The 14,812-nt window shown below is 42.1% G+C and overlaps 1 protein-coding gene across 1 annotated transcript; it reads left to right on the top strand.

Annotated features, from left to right (window-relative positions):
* Positions 1–1,203: 1,203 nt before the first annotated feature.
* Positions 1,204–14,468, top strand: tmem276b (transmembrane protein 276b). The gene is made up of 4 exons (XM_058629583.1): positions 1,204–1,973; positions 5,392–5,505; positions 8,021–8,158; positions 12,700–14,468. Exons 1-4 carry the CDS (start codon positions 1,574–1,576, stop codon positions 12,945–12,947), a joined length of 900 nt encoding a protein of 299 aa, XP_058485566.1. The 5' UTR covers positions 1,204–1,573; the 3' UTR covers positions 12,948–14,468.
* The last annotated feature ends 344 nt before the right edge of the window (positions 14,469–14,812 follow it).

Below are 14,812 nucleotides of genomic sequence, written 5' to 3'. Positions count from 1 at the left end.
CTATTTCCCTGTTTAGTAATAACAATTGTAGTAGTGTGGAAGTAATGTTAGGGTTAAGGTTTGTTAATGGGAACTGCTCAACACTACCATTAGTGTGAAAGCGTCACACAAAGCTGATAAATTCAACCTCACGTACACAGCGAAAACACATTCCCAGATCAAAGCTGTTAATGAAATGGTATTATTAATATAATATCACTTCCCTATTACATACTTTGACAAAAAAAAATCAACCTTGGTCACATGTCATCCTCATTAGCTCAGCTGGTAAGGGGCTATATGCACTCATCTCATGTTATTTGACTCCAGATGTGATAGAAAAAAGGTTTGAAGTGACCATTGGCCACTGGAAATCTTCACATTTTTATAATCTGGCCCTTGTTAAAGGAAATTTGGACACCCCTGTACTATTACCATATTGTTATTGTGCTGTAAAGTGCTACAGACCTTTTTAAATATCTTTATTTCACTCAGATGTTGTCATCTGTCAACATGTACCTGAAATGGTTCTAAGCACTTGCAGACTCTGAAAGCTCACTTAGTCAACAATTCCTTTTTATCCTTTAATATTTTAGCTCCGGTCACTTATGTTTGTCCAAACTTTACTTACTTACTATACTTTATATTCTATTGGCACCCAAGTTGTATTCTTAGTCACCTCGACTTAAGCTTCTTAACCACACACGAGCTGGAGCCACAAACGGCTGTACACTGTTCACTTTATGTGAAAAGTGGAATGGATTGATTAACTGAAGTAATTCATTAGAGTTGAAACAATTAACTATTTTGAACTCGATTAATTGGTTCAAAGCTTTTTTTCATGATTAAACCAAGATTTCCGGTTGTTTAAGCTTCTTAAATGTGAGTATTTTCAAAACAAGACATTTGAGAACATCATCATTTCCAGGTTTGACGAACACTGGTCAACATTTTTCTGATATTTTATGGACCAAACAATGAATTCGCGAAAATAATCGACAGATCAGTCGATTATGAAAATAATCGTTAGTTGCAGCTCTATAAATCATTCCCATATGGAGTCTCTGATTTGAAAGAGCATGTTTAAATCATCATCTCTCTCTACTTTTACTGCACGTCCATGTTTCCCACTTCTCAAAGGTGACCGTCCAAGCATCACTAATGAGCAGTTCTCCATCATAGAGCACTTCATCCCCGCAGCAACCTGGAGGAGAGCGAGTGCAACTACACCTCTCTCCCCCCTCCTCCTCCTCCTTCTCTCCATCCTACCCCCTTCCTCACAGCGTTGGTCGCCTTCCATCCATCCTCCTCTCCTCTCCTCTTCCTCTCCTCTCCTCTCCTCTCCTTTCCTCTCCTCCGGTACCATAACAGATGGTGGGATCAACATTGCATCCAGCGGGTACCACAACAATAGCGCGCAGCCTCCAGTCCAGACAGCACTGGCCTTCCTGCACCGCGATGCTCCCAGTGCGGGACTGTGTGCGGCAGTGAGTGCCGTCGTGATTTATTTCACGCGGTACCGCCACCATCGCCACCATCACGGCCACGGAGGAAGCTTCTTGCGACTGTTCGGGCTCTCCATCGTGCGGGGAAGATGGCCGCTATGAAAATATTAACCAGCGCAGGGCTCTTCTTGGCGCTGTGCGCGCTCGGTTTGCTCACCATGGCGATTTGCACCGACTACTGGTACGAGACCGACGCCAGGCGACACCGGGAGAGGTGTAAAAACTATGCCAACAAGCGGAACGACCCGGGCTACATCTACATTTCCAACCACAACCTCCCCCTCCAGATGCCTCCTCTCAAGCGCCTGGAGAGCACAGGTAACGGCCCAGAGGCTGCTCCTCTCATCCGGGGGAAGCGGCACTTTGTGGCCGCGGCGTCTGCCATGGAGTCTCACTGCAGTCGGCAGTTTAACTCCACCATCTCCGGCCTGTGGAGGAAATGTCACCGGGAGGGATTCGACCTGGAGACCGAGGACCTTATTTACAAAGGTAAACAACAACAGGGCTCTGTGTGTGTGTGTGTGTGCTCGCTCCACCAGGCCGTGATGCTGCTGTCAAACCGACAGTCTGACACCAACAGTGGGGTGATGTGCAGGCCCCTGGCTTCACGTGAACCTCTGCATGTCAATAACAGCCACGGAGAACATCTACGTGCCATTTTCTAGTGTTGTGAATGTCGCTGTCCATGGTGCTGAGCCCCTCACACAGAATGCACGTCTCTCCTGTCTGTTTCTATGTGTTTTCTGTGTACTTAAAGACACAATATGTAACAGCTCTGCTAGAGATGCACGATACTGGTCTATTTGACAATATATCGGGGGTGCTTGGGCCGATAACTGATACAATACTGATGTGGTAAGTGGTCTGTATTTATCTCCCATTCACACGCAAGGTGGGGTTAAGCGCCTTGCCCAAGGACACATCGGCATGTAGACTAGCGGAGCCGGGAATCGAACCCACAACCTTTCGAGTTGGTAGACGACTCACTCTGCCACTGTGCTGCCATCGCTTAGGGCTGAATAGTTAAGCGACATTTTATCGAAATCACAATACAGCTGGAGACTCAATATTTGTTGTTTCTCCCAGAGTTGCACACATATCACACATTAATCCATTTAATATGTTTTTTGCAATGAAAGTGTAATAACGATGTAAAAAAATGACCATTGCCCCTGATATCGCAACCACATTTCCTGGTCAAAATAATCGCAATTAGATATTTATTCAAAGTCGTTGCTACATTTTAAAGCCAATATCAGCTGATACCAATATCGTGCATCCCTAATCTCCACACAAACAAGACCAATGGCGTGTGTACATTAACCGAAACGTCTCCATCACTGTTTAAATACATATATACGCCTTTTAATTCCATCGTCTGCTTTACCCATCTGTGCTTTAACGTCTGAGAGAGAGAGAGTCACGTTGATAGATCTTCGTCGTCCCATCATGCTCTGCTGCTCCCTGACATCATCACACTAGGACTTTTGTCATTGTTTTGAGTGAAAGACGTCCAGATAGTGTGCGCTTAAGCCTACGATATCGTAAAAATTACGTTTGCAGCTTTTTTCTGGCTGGAAACTGTCGTTTTCTGGCTGGAAACTGTCGTAAAACAGCAAAAATAACACGGTGATCACATTCTTATGATATCATAAACTTCAGCCGGGATATATTTTATTAGATAAGCCCTTTTGTTAAGTGGCTAAAATCATCCGTTTTTGTCTTGCTGTCCTTGCAAGCAGCCATATTTCCAGTGATAGTGAGTGTCCGCATGCCAGGCTCGTTCACAGAAATAACAGCACGCTCAACAAAGCCATCGCTGGCTATGTTTCAACAGCTCATACAACCAAAATTCTAATTTGGAATCATTGATATCTGCGGGGTAACAAAAAGCCTCACTCATGCTACACAGCGAACATCTCAAATCTCAGCTAAAAAGGCCTTATAATGGAAAACTGCACTAATTTTAACTGATGTCTTTGTATTTTATGTTGTTTAACCGAACTGTGACTTCTGAGATGTTCTGGTGACGTCTCCTTCTTGAAAGAGACTTTCCTGGTTAAATAAAGATAAAATAAGGAGAGCGCCATCATCGATGGGAGCATCACAAACAGTTATTGTGATTAGAGCTGTGGGAGAACACAAACAGTCGAGGAACCACCTCCAGGATATTACTGCACATTATCATCAACATGATCGCTTTCTAAGCATTAACTGGCAGTTAAGGGGAAACTTGACTCGTTTGCAGCTTTTACTGTCGTGAGAAGGTTTGAGGGCGATCTTTGTCACCGTCTGAAATCCACTTAGGACACAAGCTGTCCCTGCTTTTTCACACTTAGGCCAAATTGGACCAGGTCCAGGTGAAAAAGAAATAATACTCCGGGACTTTTGGATTGTCCCGGAGAGGATAGAGATCGTTGTTTCAGATTACTGCAATGTTTACCCTGCTTTTCCAAATGCAAAACGAAAAATGTTTTCAGTTAAAATCAAAGAAAAGCAACAAAACGAGACACTGAGCATAGATTTGTTAAATTAGGATTAGATTATCTCAGAGGAACACTGGATTGCCAAACACTAGCTTTATGGGCGAATAGTAAAACAGACCAATTACAGTTCAAATAAAAGCTTCATCACTTTAAAGTCAGCCACTGTTGTGTTTACTACTGCAAGGATTTGTCGATTAATCAATTTTTCAGCCTCTTAAATGTGAGTATTATCTGGTTCCTTTGCTCCATATGACAAAGAAAACATTAAAACTGAATCATTTTAGTTTGTTGACAAAACAAGACATCATTGTTTTGATGCTGGGATGTTGTGGGGGAACGTTATTTGATGAAAAAATCACTAGTTGCTGCTCTTTACTGCACTAAAGTTTAAGAGTTTGAGCCCTGGGACTTGTTACATGGCACATGGTAAAGTGCATAATCTACTCACGCTTGAAATGAACGAGAATAAAAGACATTTTTAAGGCAAAAGGTGCTAAATCGGTTAGTTGAATGTCTCAAGTTCTCGAAATTGTGAAACTTAATCCGTGTAATTTGTGTTGTCACGACTGCAGAGTTGGCGATCTGAGTGTTGTGACAGCAGGAAAACAGCAGTGTCTGCGTTCAAACCAATTCTGCTGCTGTGGTCAGACATAGCACTGGCTGTCGCTTTTGCTTTGTTTCGATGTGTTTTACCGCAGCGAGGCTGCGATGGCTCGTCGATCAATCAATCAATCAATCAATCAATCAATCAATCAGTGGACTGAGAGGGAGTCAAATGTCAGCTCTTTTGATAACTGGTAAAGTTTTTCCACGCAGCTTAAAAGCCAAATATTTGCACTGACGCCTCCTCAAATGAAACAGACTGATTTGGAATGGATTATATTTGTCTAAGAATATCCATTTGTCATAAATATGTCAGTCCTAGGCTTAAAATTCAAGTGTTATTAAGTGATATCAGGAAAAGTCATGACAGATACCGTATAACGAAATGACTAATCTAAGACAATAGTTTGTCTTATTGCATGATATAGATATAATATCGATATATAACTGTATATAAAATAATGTTTATTTTCCTTTCCATATGGAATAAAATGCCCTGATTTCTGTAAGTAATTATGTAGAAATTCACTTAACATGAGAACAATATAGGTTCTATTTATGGCCTCGTCGTGGATTAATCCATATTGTTATATAATCCCTCTTAATAACAACACCATTGTTTGGGAACACGAGTTTATAAGGTCAACTCTGTCAATTAAAACCTGGCTTTTATGCGGCTTTGCTACTTTCTGGATATTATTTCATAATCGCAAGTGGGTAAAAGGTGCAGGATGAAATTTTTACTTGATTTTTATAATTACTTTTCTGTGATTTTAATCACCTTTATTTGTGTTTGTTTTGTTGTTTTATCTCTCCAGGAATAATTCAAAGGTGCACACCGGTCAAATATCACTACTCTTCATCCATCCTACCACGAAATTTACCCGTCAACATCACCAAGACCATACGACAGGATGAGTGGCATGCACTGCGTAAGTCTGGACTCCTCTGTCTGTCTGTCTGTCTGTCTGTCTGTCTGTCTTTGTGGAGGACAACTGGGTTTGTTGATTTCTGACAATCTGTCTTTTGAATGGTTTGTGTATTCGTGTTATATTTTCGTGTTACGTCAAAATGTGTCATTTTAATTCTCCAGTTTGAACATGTGTCTCCTACAAGAGCTCCCTTTGAAATTTTATTGACTCATTTGTATGGCAACATGGTTGCTGGTTCAGATCCACGGGTCTTTCTGTGTGTGTGTGTGTGGGTTCTTCAGTTTCCTCCCACAGTCTAAAACCATGCAGATTAGGTTAATTGGACACTCATGTGTTAGAGTGGGACTGAATGATTTTTTTGTCCCCACGTTTCACCCTTTGTCAGATGGGATTGGCTCCAGCATGCTGCCACTCGCATGTGGAGGATTGGAAAATTAATCAATGAATGAAGGACTCATTTGTGATATTTGGCGTTCCTCAAGGCAGGATTTTGGGTCCCATCTCATTGTCAATGAATGTGTTTCTTTTCGGTCACCACCTGGATGGGCTCCAGCCTGCTGCCACCCGCATGTGGAGGATTGGAAAATGAATGAATGAATGAATGACTTATTTGTGATATTTGGTGTTCCTCAAGGCAGGATTTTGGGTCCCATCTCATTGTCATTGAATGTGTTTCTTTTCCGTCACCACCTGGATCGGCTCCAGTCTGCTGCCATCCGCATGTGGAGGATTGGAAATGAATGAATGAATGACTCATTTGTGATATCTGGCATTCCTCAAGGCAGGATTTTGGGTCCCATCTCATTGTCATTGAATGTGTTTGTTGTCGGTCACCACCTCAGGTATTTTGAATTCATGTCACCGTTTCCCTGCGCTGTCATCATTCCCTTCAGTCCTTCAACAGTTCATTAATTCTTAATTCTCACCACCTTCTGCCCATTATCCGCAAAGCTGTGAATTGTGTCAAAGAACACACTAGTTGCTTTCAAGACATGGCAGCAGCCTCTATCTTTTATGTCTGGACCCATGACCACAGGTTATCGAGTAATCACCGGGAAGCATATTTGAGGAAGGACATCTTTTAAATCTCTCCTTAAAGCACTCTGCCTGTGTGACCTCTTTGATATCCGTGTTCAAAGAGAATTATTTGACCTTGGATTGCGTCAGACGTGATTTTCAGTTTAATATATGCGTACCTTTATCTTATGGCGTTTAGGTTTGTTATTTCATGGACTTTCAGCTTTGAATTCAGTGTTGATGTTCTGCTTTAAACATGCTATGATACAGAAGTATTTGCTCTAAATTCTTAAACATAATAGTATTAAGTACTAAACTATCGTTCAGTGTGTAGGCTGTGGCCCACTGGTGGGCCTCGGAGGTATTGCAGCTTGGCCACAGGCGGGGGTATAAAAACTCTTCCTCTTACCAATTCTTTGAAGCATATATTCTATTTTCCTGAATGAAAATGTATTTAAATATGTAAAGAAAGTGAACATTTTAATAATATATGCACATGTTTATGTATGAACATAGCACAGCTTATGATTTATGGCCTATCTCGGTTATCTTTTATCAATATTGAGATTATTCATGATGATTATTCATTTATAATAAGTATTGAGTATTTAAATTTTGATGTTATTTATTTAGTTATTAATTATATAAATTGCAATATGTATGTATGTATATATATATGTACATGTTTAAATGTATGTATGTATGTATATATATATGTGTGTGTGTGTGTATATGTGTATATGTATATGTGTATATATACGTATGTATGTATGTGTGTGTGTATGTATGTATATGTATATATATGTGTATATATATATATATATATATATATTTATATATTTATATATTTGAGTCAGGTGGACCAAATCAAACCAATAGCTTTGGCCTGCTATAAAGACTCTTTATGTCTTAAATGTGCATTTTATGTATTTGTACTGAATGCCATTGTTTGGGTGATGGCGATGGGGTTAGGATAACGTATTGTTGAGCTGGCTTTTTTCTCTCTCTCTGCTGTACTGTTGCTTTTGTACAATTCATTTTTTCTTTCTTTTGCTTTTTTTCCGTGCTGTCTGGTAATAGAGGTGAGGTGAGGACACGGGGGGGGGGGGGGGGGAGGAGAAAAAGAATCAAAAGCAGAGTTTCTTGACGTATTTTTACCTACTGAACGTTATGTTCATCCATTTTTAACGCTTTATCCTCACCATGAGGGTCACGGGGAGCTGGAGCATATCCCAGCAGACTCACACTCGCACCTACAGTCAATTTAAAGTCTCCAATCAACCCAATATACAAACACCACACATACAGTAAAGGCCCTCAGTAGATCGGGGATTCCAACTGGTTACCTTCTTGCTGTGAGGCAACAATGCTAGCCACTGCATGCCAACAACAAAAAAAACAATATTTACATCTAGTTTCCTTACTCTCTACATTCATTATTCCGAGTAACGAACAGTTCCGTATTTCACTCCGCGACGTTTCCCATCTCTGCTTGCAGATCTAAGAAGGATGACGGCCGGCTTCGTGGGCATGGCTGTCTCCATCATCCTCTTTGGGTGGATCATCGGAGTGCTGGGCTGCTGCCAGCAGCATGACCTCATGCAATATGTAGCTGGGCTACTCTTTCTCATGGGAGGTACTGTGAGAGCACATATGTTCACATCCACACACACACACACACACACACACACGTAGACACTAAATCCAATTATGTTCAATATCTGTGTTTATTTGGTGACAGCAGAGAGCATCCTCTGGTTAGCATGAGATACAAGATCAATGAGGTCCAGTAACATGACTCCTGCCCGTAAGATGCACTCTACATGCAGGAATTTGCTCATCCGGGGCTCCCATTGATCCTTAAAAAGTCTTAAAAGGCCGAGTGGCGCTCGCAGTAACTTCTCACAGATCAGGAACCAACAAAACAATCACATGTTTCCACCCAGACACTTATATGACACAATATGCCAATTCACGTGCCGTTCAAAGATTTCACTACGCGGCTGAATCTGATACCAGGGAATGTGTACGAGGCACGGGGAGTGTTTCAAACTTGGCACGACTGGAATCGAGGCAGCGAAGTCCCACGGCGCGAAAACACAGACCTGTGTAATCAACCTGCCAACAAACAGCGGGTATTTCCCAGCTCTGTTCTTGCTGTTGTCTCAGCTTAAAGGGGACATATTACGCAAAATCAACTTTTTAACCATTTTAATACTTATATTTGGGACTCTGGAGGCCCTACCAGTCACCAAAGTGTGGAAAAAGAATACTCCGTCATGTTTTCGTGGTTCCCCTTAGTGTAAGTATAGGCGATAAAACACTCGATGTTGAATTCCCTGCGCTTATGACGTCATAATGCGCATTTCACCGCGAATGTTACCGCCCCACCAGTAAGTTTACTTCGAGAGCTCCACCTTAGCTCCACCTTGTCCCTGCGAGAGTGCAGGCGAGGGAGGAAGAGCGGTATTATGTCAACGCGGAGGGACAAGTGTGCTGTTGGTGGCTGCACAGTGGAGCACAGTGTTTTACACAAACTTCCACAGAGGATTTTATATATGAAGCTTATGTGCCGGATAAAGTCAGCAAACGTGTGTTCGTGTGTTCGCACTAGACTGCGGCCAGCGGTCGCCGTATTTAGTCAGGGGACGTATTTCACCGACGTACAAACACACACACGTTGTTAAGAAAAGGTCACATAGATCTCATAACTGACCATTCTGACACGTCCTAATTAAAAATATTTGTTCAGTACGTCCTCCATGACCGGAGCACAGACTCAGTCTGATACAATCACATATACAGCGGCGAGCGGCAGTTTATGCCGCTCGCCACTGGCGATCAGCGGTGCTGCACTCTCTGTGCAGAGGTGCTGCACTCTCTGTGAAAATCAGCTGATCGCCACCGCTGATCGCCAGCGGCGAGCCGCCTAAACGGCCGCTGTATGCGACTGATCGCCAGCTCCGGTGCAGACCGGTGACTATGCTCCGGAGACCTCGCCACCGCGGCACCGCTGATCGCCAGCGGCGAGCCGCCTAAACGGCCGCTGTATGCGGCCGTTTAGGCAGCTCGCCGCTCGCGATCAGCGGTGCCGCGGTGGCGATCAGCGGTGCCGCGGTGCCGAGGTCTCCGGAGCATAGTCACCGGTCTGATACAGTAACATACAGCGCCAGCTTATGCAGCTCGCCGCGCGCCGCTGGCGATTAGTGGTGCTGTTCCTAAGTGTTTTTAACTGATTAACAGTTCGGCACTGTTCGGCTCGATCCTTATGTAGAACGTCTCTTCCTGTGACGGCACTCTGGCTGTTTTCTGTGCACGCTGCCATGTTGATATTGTCGGAGAACTAGTGGAGGGAGGGGGAGACGAATAGAGCTGTAAAGCGCTGTAAAGAGGACAAATCAGAAACCCCCTGGAAGAAGTGGGTGTGTGTTTGCCTGTGTCTCATTTGCATGTAAAGGGACCATGCACGAAAACCGAGCGTTCTGAAAGGGGCGGGCTTAGCAGGGTTATTGAACTGCTATGATGCTTCATCCTTATGGTATTTTGACCAAGGCATGTCACTGACATGTTCATTAGGACACCAGGGAACTATTTTAATGGGGGAAATAGGGTATAATATGTCCCCTTTAAATAAATAATTATCTAAACAAAACTGTCCTTATCAGATGATGTATATAAAAGAGATAGACAACAGTGACCTTTAGAGTTTGAGGCCTTATCCATTTATATTCAGGAAAGTCTTCATCCACACGACGAACCCCCCAAAATGACTCTAAACACTGTAGTTCATATGCCAGGCCTGTACGTGGCGCTCTAACACTGTATAACGCGTGTATACCTTTTTCTTTTTTTTGAATAAATATACATTAAAATGTATACAATTATGGAATTAGATTTGTGTTTTTAAGAAGCAAATAAAATATCTATTTAATCATTCAAAGATATTGGATTTTGTTTTAAAATACACTTGTTCCTTGTTTTTTTTGTTTGCGATTCCGACCATGGGCGGGACCTTAGGAAGCGGCCTGCTGATTGGCTACTGAGTTTTGGAGCTTGAGTCGCTGTGGGTCTTAATTGTGCGTAGCTAACGTTTGTCAGATTATAAACATTAAATACAATTATTTCCAAGTCCGTTGGAAAAACTCAGTAGCCAATCAGCAGACAGCTTCCCAAGGCCCCGCCCATGGAGTATTTTCAAACAATAAAATATTTTCTAATCTTTCTAATTCCATGTACAATCAGAGAAACGGAGACAGAATGAAGAACGCCAGAGCGACGCAGGAAAGAAAATAAAAGTTATAAAGCGACCAAACAATCTCCAAACAGAGAAAACATCATTGTTTTCCTAAAAGTAACATATTATGGGCTGCCCACATGAAAGCGTTTAGAGATTTTCTCACTCTGGAAGTGGTTTTCAAAAAATAGTTTCCATGTGGGCAGTTTTTGTGTGGAAACTAAAAGTGTTACTGTCCTCCCAATTCAAAAAAAGAGAGTGTAGAGCGTCGATGCCAAACTTCCTTAAACACATTAACATGTAATAACCTGAGTTACACTGTGTTTATACTGTACACATACGTAACTCTACCCGTTTTATTTTTATAAACACTGAACCTATTTTCATATAAGACTATTATGTATATTTAAGCATTATATATGGTAAAAATCCACAAATAATGTGTATGAGAGGGATCTTTTTAATTCCATCTCCTGGAGAAAAGTATTCACGGATATCAGGGCCGGCCCAAGCTTTTATATGGCCCTGAGATTAATTTCATTTGGGGGCCTAATAGTCTCCTGTGCTTGATTATTATTGATATAAATGTAACACTATATATTGCATGAATTATATTATAACCGTGGTATTTACTCCAAACCAGAGTCACTCTGCTTGCGTCGTGTGCAACTTTAACTACAAAATAAAACCAAATAAGTTACATAAACACAATGTAGATACATAAATCCACATATCGTAAGATATTTAGATTTCTGTGACGCACACAGTACCTGTCCACAACTTCCTCTCTGCTCTCATCTGTTTATATTTTAAAGCATCTCCACTGCTAACCCTTTAGTTTTCTGCTGTGGTTGAGACGTTTTTGAGAGTAGTACTGGCAGTGGTTCCTAACCCTGGTCCTCAGGGGACATAGATGTTGCCCAAGCTCTGCAGAGGCCTGATAAAGAGCTGTTCATCTGGATCAGGTGTGCTGGAGCAGGGCAGTGTTTAGGGCTGGGCGATATACCGGTAGGAAGAGTTATACCGGTATATTTTTGAAAGAGATATGTAGTTGAGACAATATTGCCATACCGGTATATTATATATTATTTAATTTATAATATTATTTATTATATATTATCAATAAAATGTGTACTTTTACTCCAATACATTTTTCTTAACCATCTTCGTTACTCGTTACTACAAAATAAAAGTTGTAATGCCTGCCGCTAGTTTTTAGCGGCACCAGCTGTTAGCCGCAGATTTCGGCTCCAAGTGGACTTAAAACACACCAGCGGCTTATTGTTTACCGTGTGCGACACCGAGGCTCTGGTCTCCGGCTTTCTGGTCTCCTGTCTCCGGGTTTCTGTTGTACACTCTGGACGCCGGGTTGCAGCTGTCAGCTTAGCGGCCAACCGGTTAGCTACGAGCTAACCCGTTTTGTTCAAAATATTGTTACAATATCGGCATTCGAAACAAAAAATATCGCAATATTTATCGCGATAGTGTTCCCTGAGGACCAGGGTTGGGAAACACTGTAAAGTTTTGGTTTGACAACTGCTGTGTCAGGACTGTAAGCTGTGCTGTAACGTTACACCAAAATCCCAGAAGAAGACGTTGTAAACATTACAGATTTAACAACAGAAACAGAGACAGAATGAACCGAGCCAGAGGAAAGAAAGGGAAATAATGTCTGTTTGTTTACGTTTAGGTTACGTGACGATTCCGTGTGAATATTTAGCATTTTTACGGACCCCGGGCCACTTTTTTGAATTTTTAAAAAAGCTACTTGCGACAAATCTACTGACTTTCTCTCATAAACCTAAATACCTTACGAGAAGGAAATATATGGGACAAAAAGAAATCAAGGGACATTTAGAATAGATAAAAATGTGCAAGTTCACTAGTAACTTTATAGGAAAGTGTAAACATGAATGACAGATTTGTTGCTTCTGTCCACACAGGAACATGCTGCATCATCTCCCTGTGCACGTGTGTAGCAGGAATCAACTTCGAGCTGTCCCGCTACCCCCGCTACATGTACGGCCTCCCCGAGGACATTAGCCATGGCTATGGCTGGTCCATGTTTTGTGCCTGGGGGGGCCTCGGGCTCACACTGCTGGCTGGCTTCCTGTGCACCCTGGCCCCGTCCCTGAGCACGCCCACCCGCACGACGTCCCACAAACCGAGGCAGGAGAACGGCACCGTGTGACAGGACTGAGGCGATGTGAAGCACCGAACACAGGAAACACACACACACACACACACACACACACACACACACAAACACACACACACGCCCCTTCCAACGTCGACGTGCAACTCTGAGACAGTTCACCCTCTCACGCCGCCCTCTACATCGCCCGTCCCTCTTCAGTGTTTTCAGTGTGCCTGCGTCGTGACCGAAGGAGCGGAGTGATGACGAACTCCATGCACCCACAGTCTCAATTTAAAAAAAAGATAAAAAAATCCAGAGAGGAAGTTCCAAGAACAATAAGAGCGACACCTGCGTGACATGTGACTGAGGCGTGGCTCTCACAGCACAAATAAGACTTTTGGGTTTTTGTTTTTTGGGTTCGAATTTTTAACATGTTGACTTTTTGGCGATTGATAGGTGACTGTTTACGCTAAAGAAAAAAAAAAACGTCTTAAAATGGTGCTCACTTTACTGCACACACACACACACACACACACACACCAGCTCACTTACTCCTGGTGAATGATGAGTGAACTCCTCCGAAACAGAACCGCCAGACTTCCTGTTAGCATTCCTCTTTCAGTTGCGTGATGTGTGCAGTGTTATATGTATATATATATACATATATAATAAAAAAAAAAAACGAAGAAGAAGAAAATCAGGCGTTTAGTGCCCATCGTGTGTCGTAAAACATACAGATATCATGAGCATGAGCGTGAGAGCCCGCGGGGGGGGAAAGAGCACAAAATTATACAGTTGCCACATGAACAAATGTGTGTAGATTGCAGATCGCTGACGTGTAAAATAGATTTTTGGGCGAGAATATTTTTTGTATTCCGTTTGTGTCGAGGTGAAGGCGACAGCGAGGACGAAGCGCGGCGAGTAACTTGCGGAAGGCTGTATCACAAAGCGACAACGAGAGCAAAGACGCGGGAAAACAAAGCGAGGAGGAAGCGTTCGCTCGCGCCGCTGTTTACCCGCGACGCCGCTCGGCTGTTTTTGCGTAACGACGGAGGACAAATGAACCCGCTTCAGAAAAGAAAGCACAAGCTGTGTCCCTCCTTCTCATCGACACCGACTCCTATTGTATTTCATTTATTTTAACTGAAGCAATGCACAAAAAACATCGTTATTATTATTTAAAACCAGTGAAAGATGCTTTATTCATTATTGAGTTCGACACGAACATCACACCGCGGTAGAAGACTATTTTAGGGACGACTGAATGGGACGTCATTCATGTAAAGTCAGTGTACTTTTGTTTTCTTTACCCATGGTTTTACAGCAGTGGTCCTCAAAGTAACTGCCTGAGAAAATATTGAGCTCTTGACGCAACAACATGATCACCAACGTTAAAATACAGTGGCGTAAAACAGACTTTATTCCCAATAAGATCGTTTGCTCTCTCCTCATCCTCCTCTTCCTCACATGTACTTCATACACTGGTGTCGTGACATTAGATTAAGATGGAGCGAGACAGTAGTATATGTGTACAGCATATATATATATATATACACACACATATATATATACACACACACATATATGTATATATATGTGTGTGTATATATGTATATATGTATATATACACACATATATATGTATGTATACATATATATGTATATACGTATATTTATATAAATATGTATATGTATATGTGTGTGTATATATATATATGCATGTATATATATATATATATATACCTATATGTGTATACATACATATATATATACACACACAGTAGAAGAGTATTTCAGATTTTCCTCCAAGTACCATCAGAGGAAGCTCACGTACCACTGCTGGTACACGCTCCACAGTTGGAGAACCATGGGTTTAGAAAGCACAATAAGTAAAGCAGGGGTGTCCAACTCATTATAATT

This window comes from Solea solea, chromosome 5 (assembly GCF_958295425.1).
Source record: "Solea solea chromosome 5, fSolSol10.1, whole genome shotgun sequence".
Taxonomy (NCBI): Eukaryota; Metazoa; Chordata; class Actinopteri; order Pleuronectiformes; family Soleidae; genus Solea; species Solea solea.
Note: the sequence above shows the minus strand (reverse complement) of the source record. Positions and strands in the feature narration are given on the sequence as shown.

Excerpts from the sequence above, each read along its gene's own strand:
- tmem276b (XM_058629583.1), top strand. The coding sequence starts at position 1,574 with ATGGCCGCTATGAAAATATTAACCAGCGCAGGGCTCTTCTTGGCGCTG. Across the intron at positions 1,974-5,391 it reads CGAGGACCTTATTTACAAAG|GAATAATTCAAAGGTGCACA; the intron begins GTAAACAACAAC and ends TTATCTCTCCAG. Across the intron at positions 8,159-12,699 it reads GCTACTCTTTCTCATGGGAG|GAACATGCTGCATCATCTCC; the intron begins GTACTGTGAGAG and ends CTGTCCACACAG.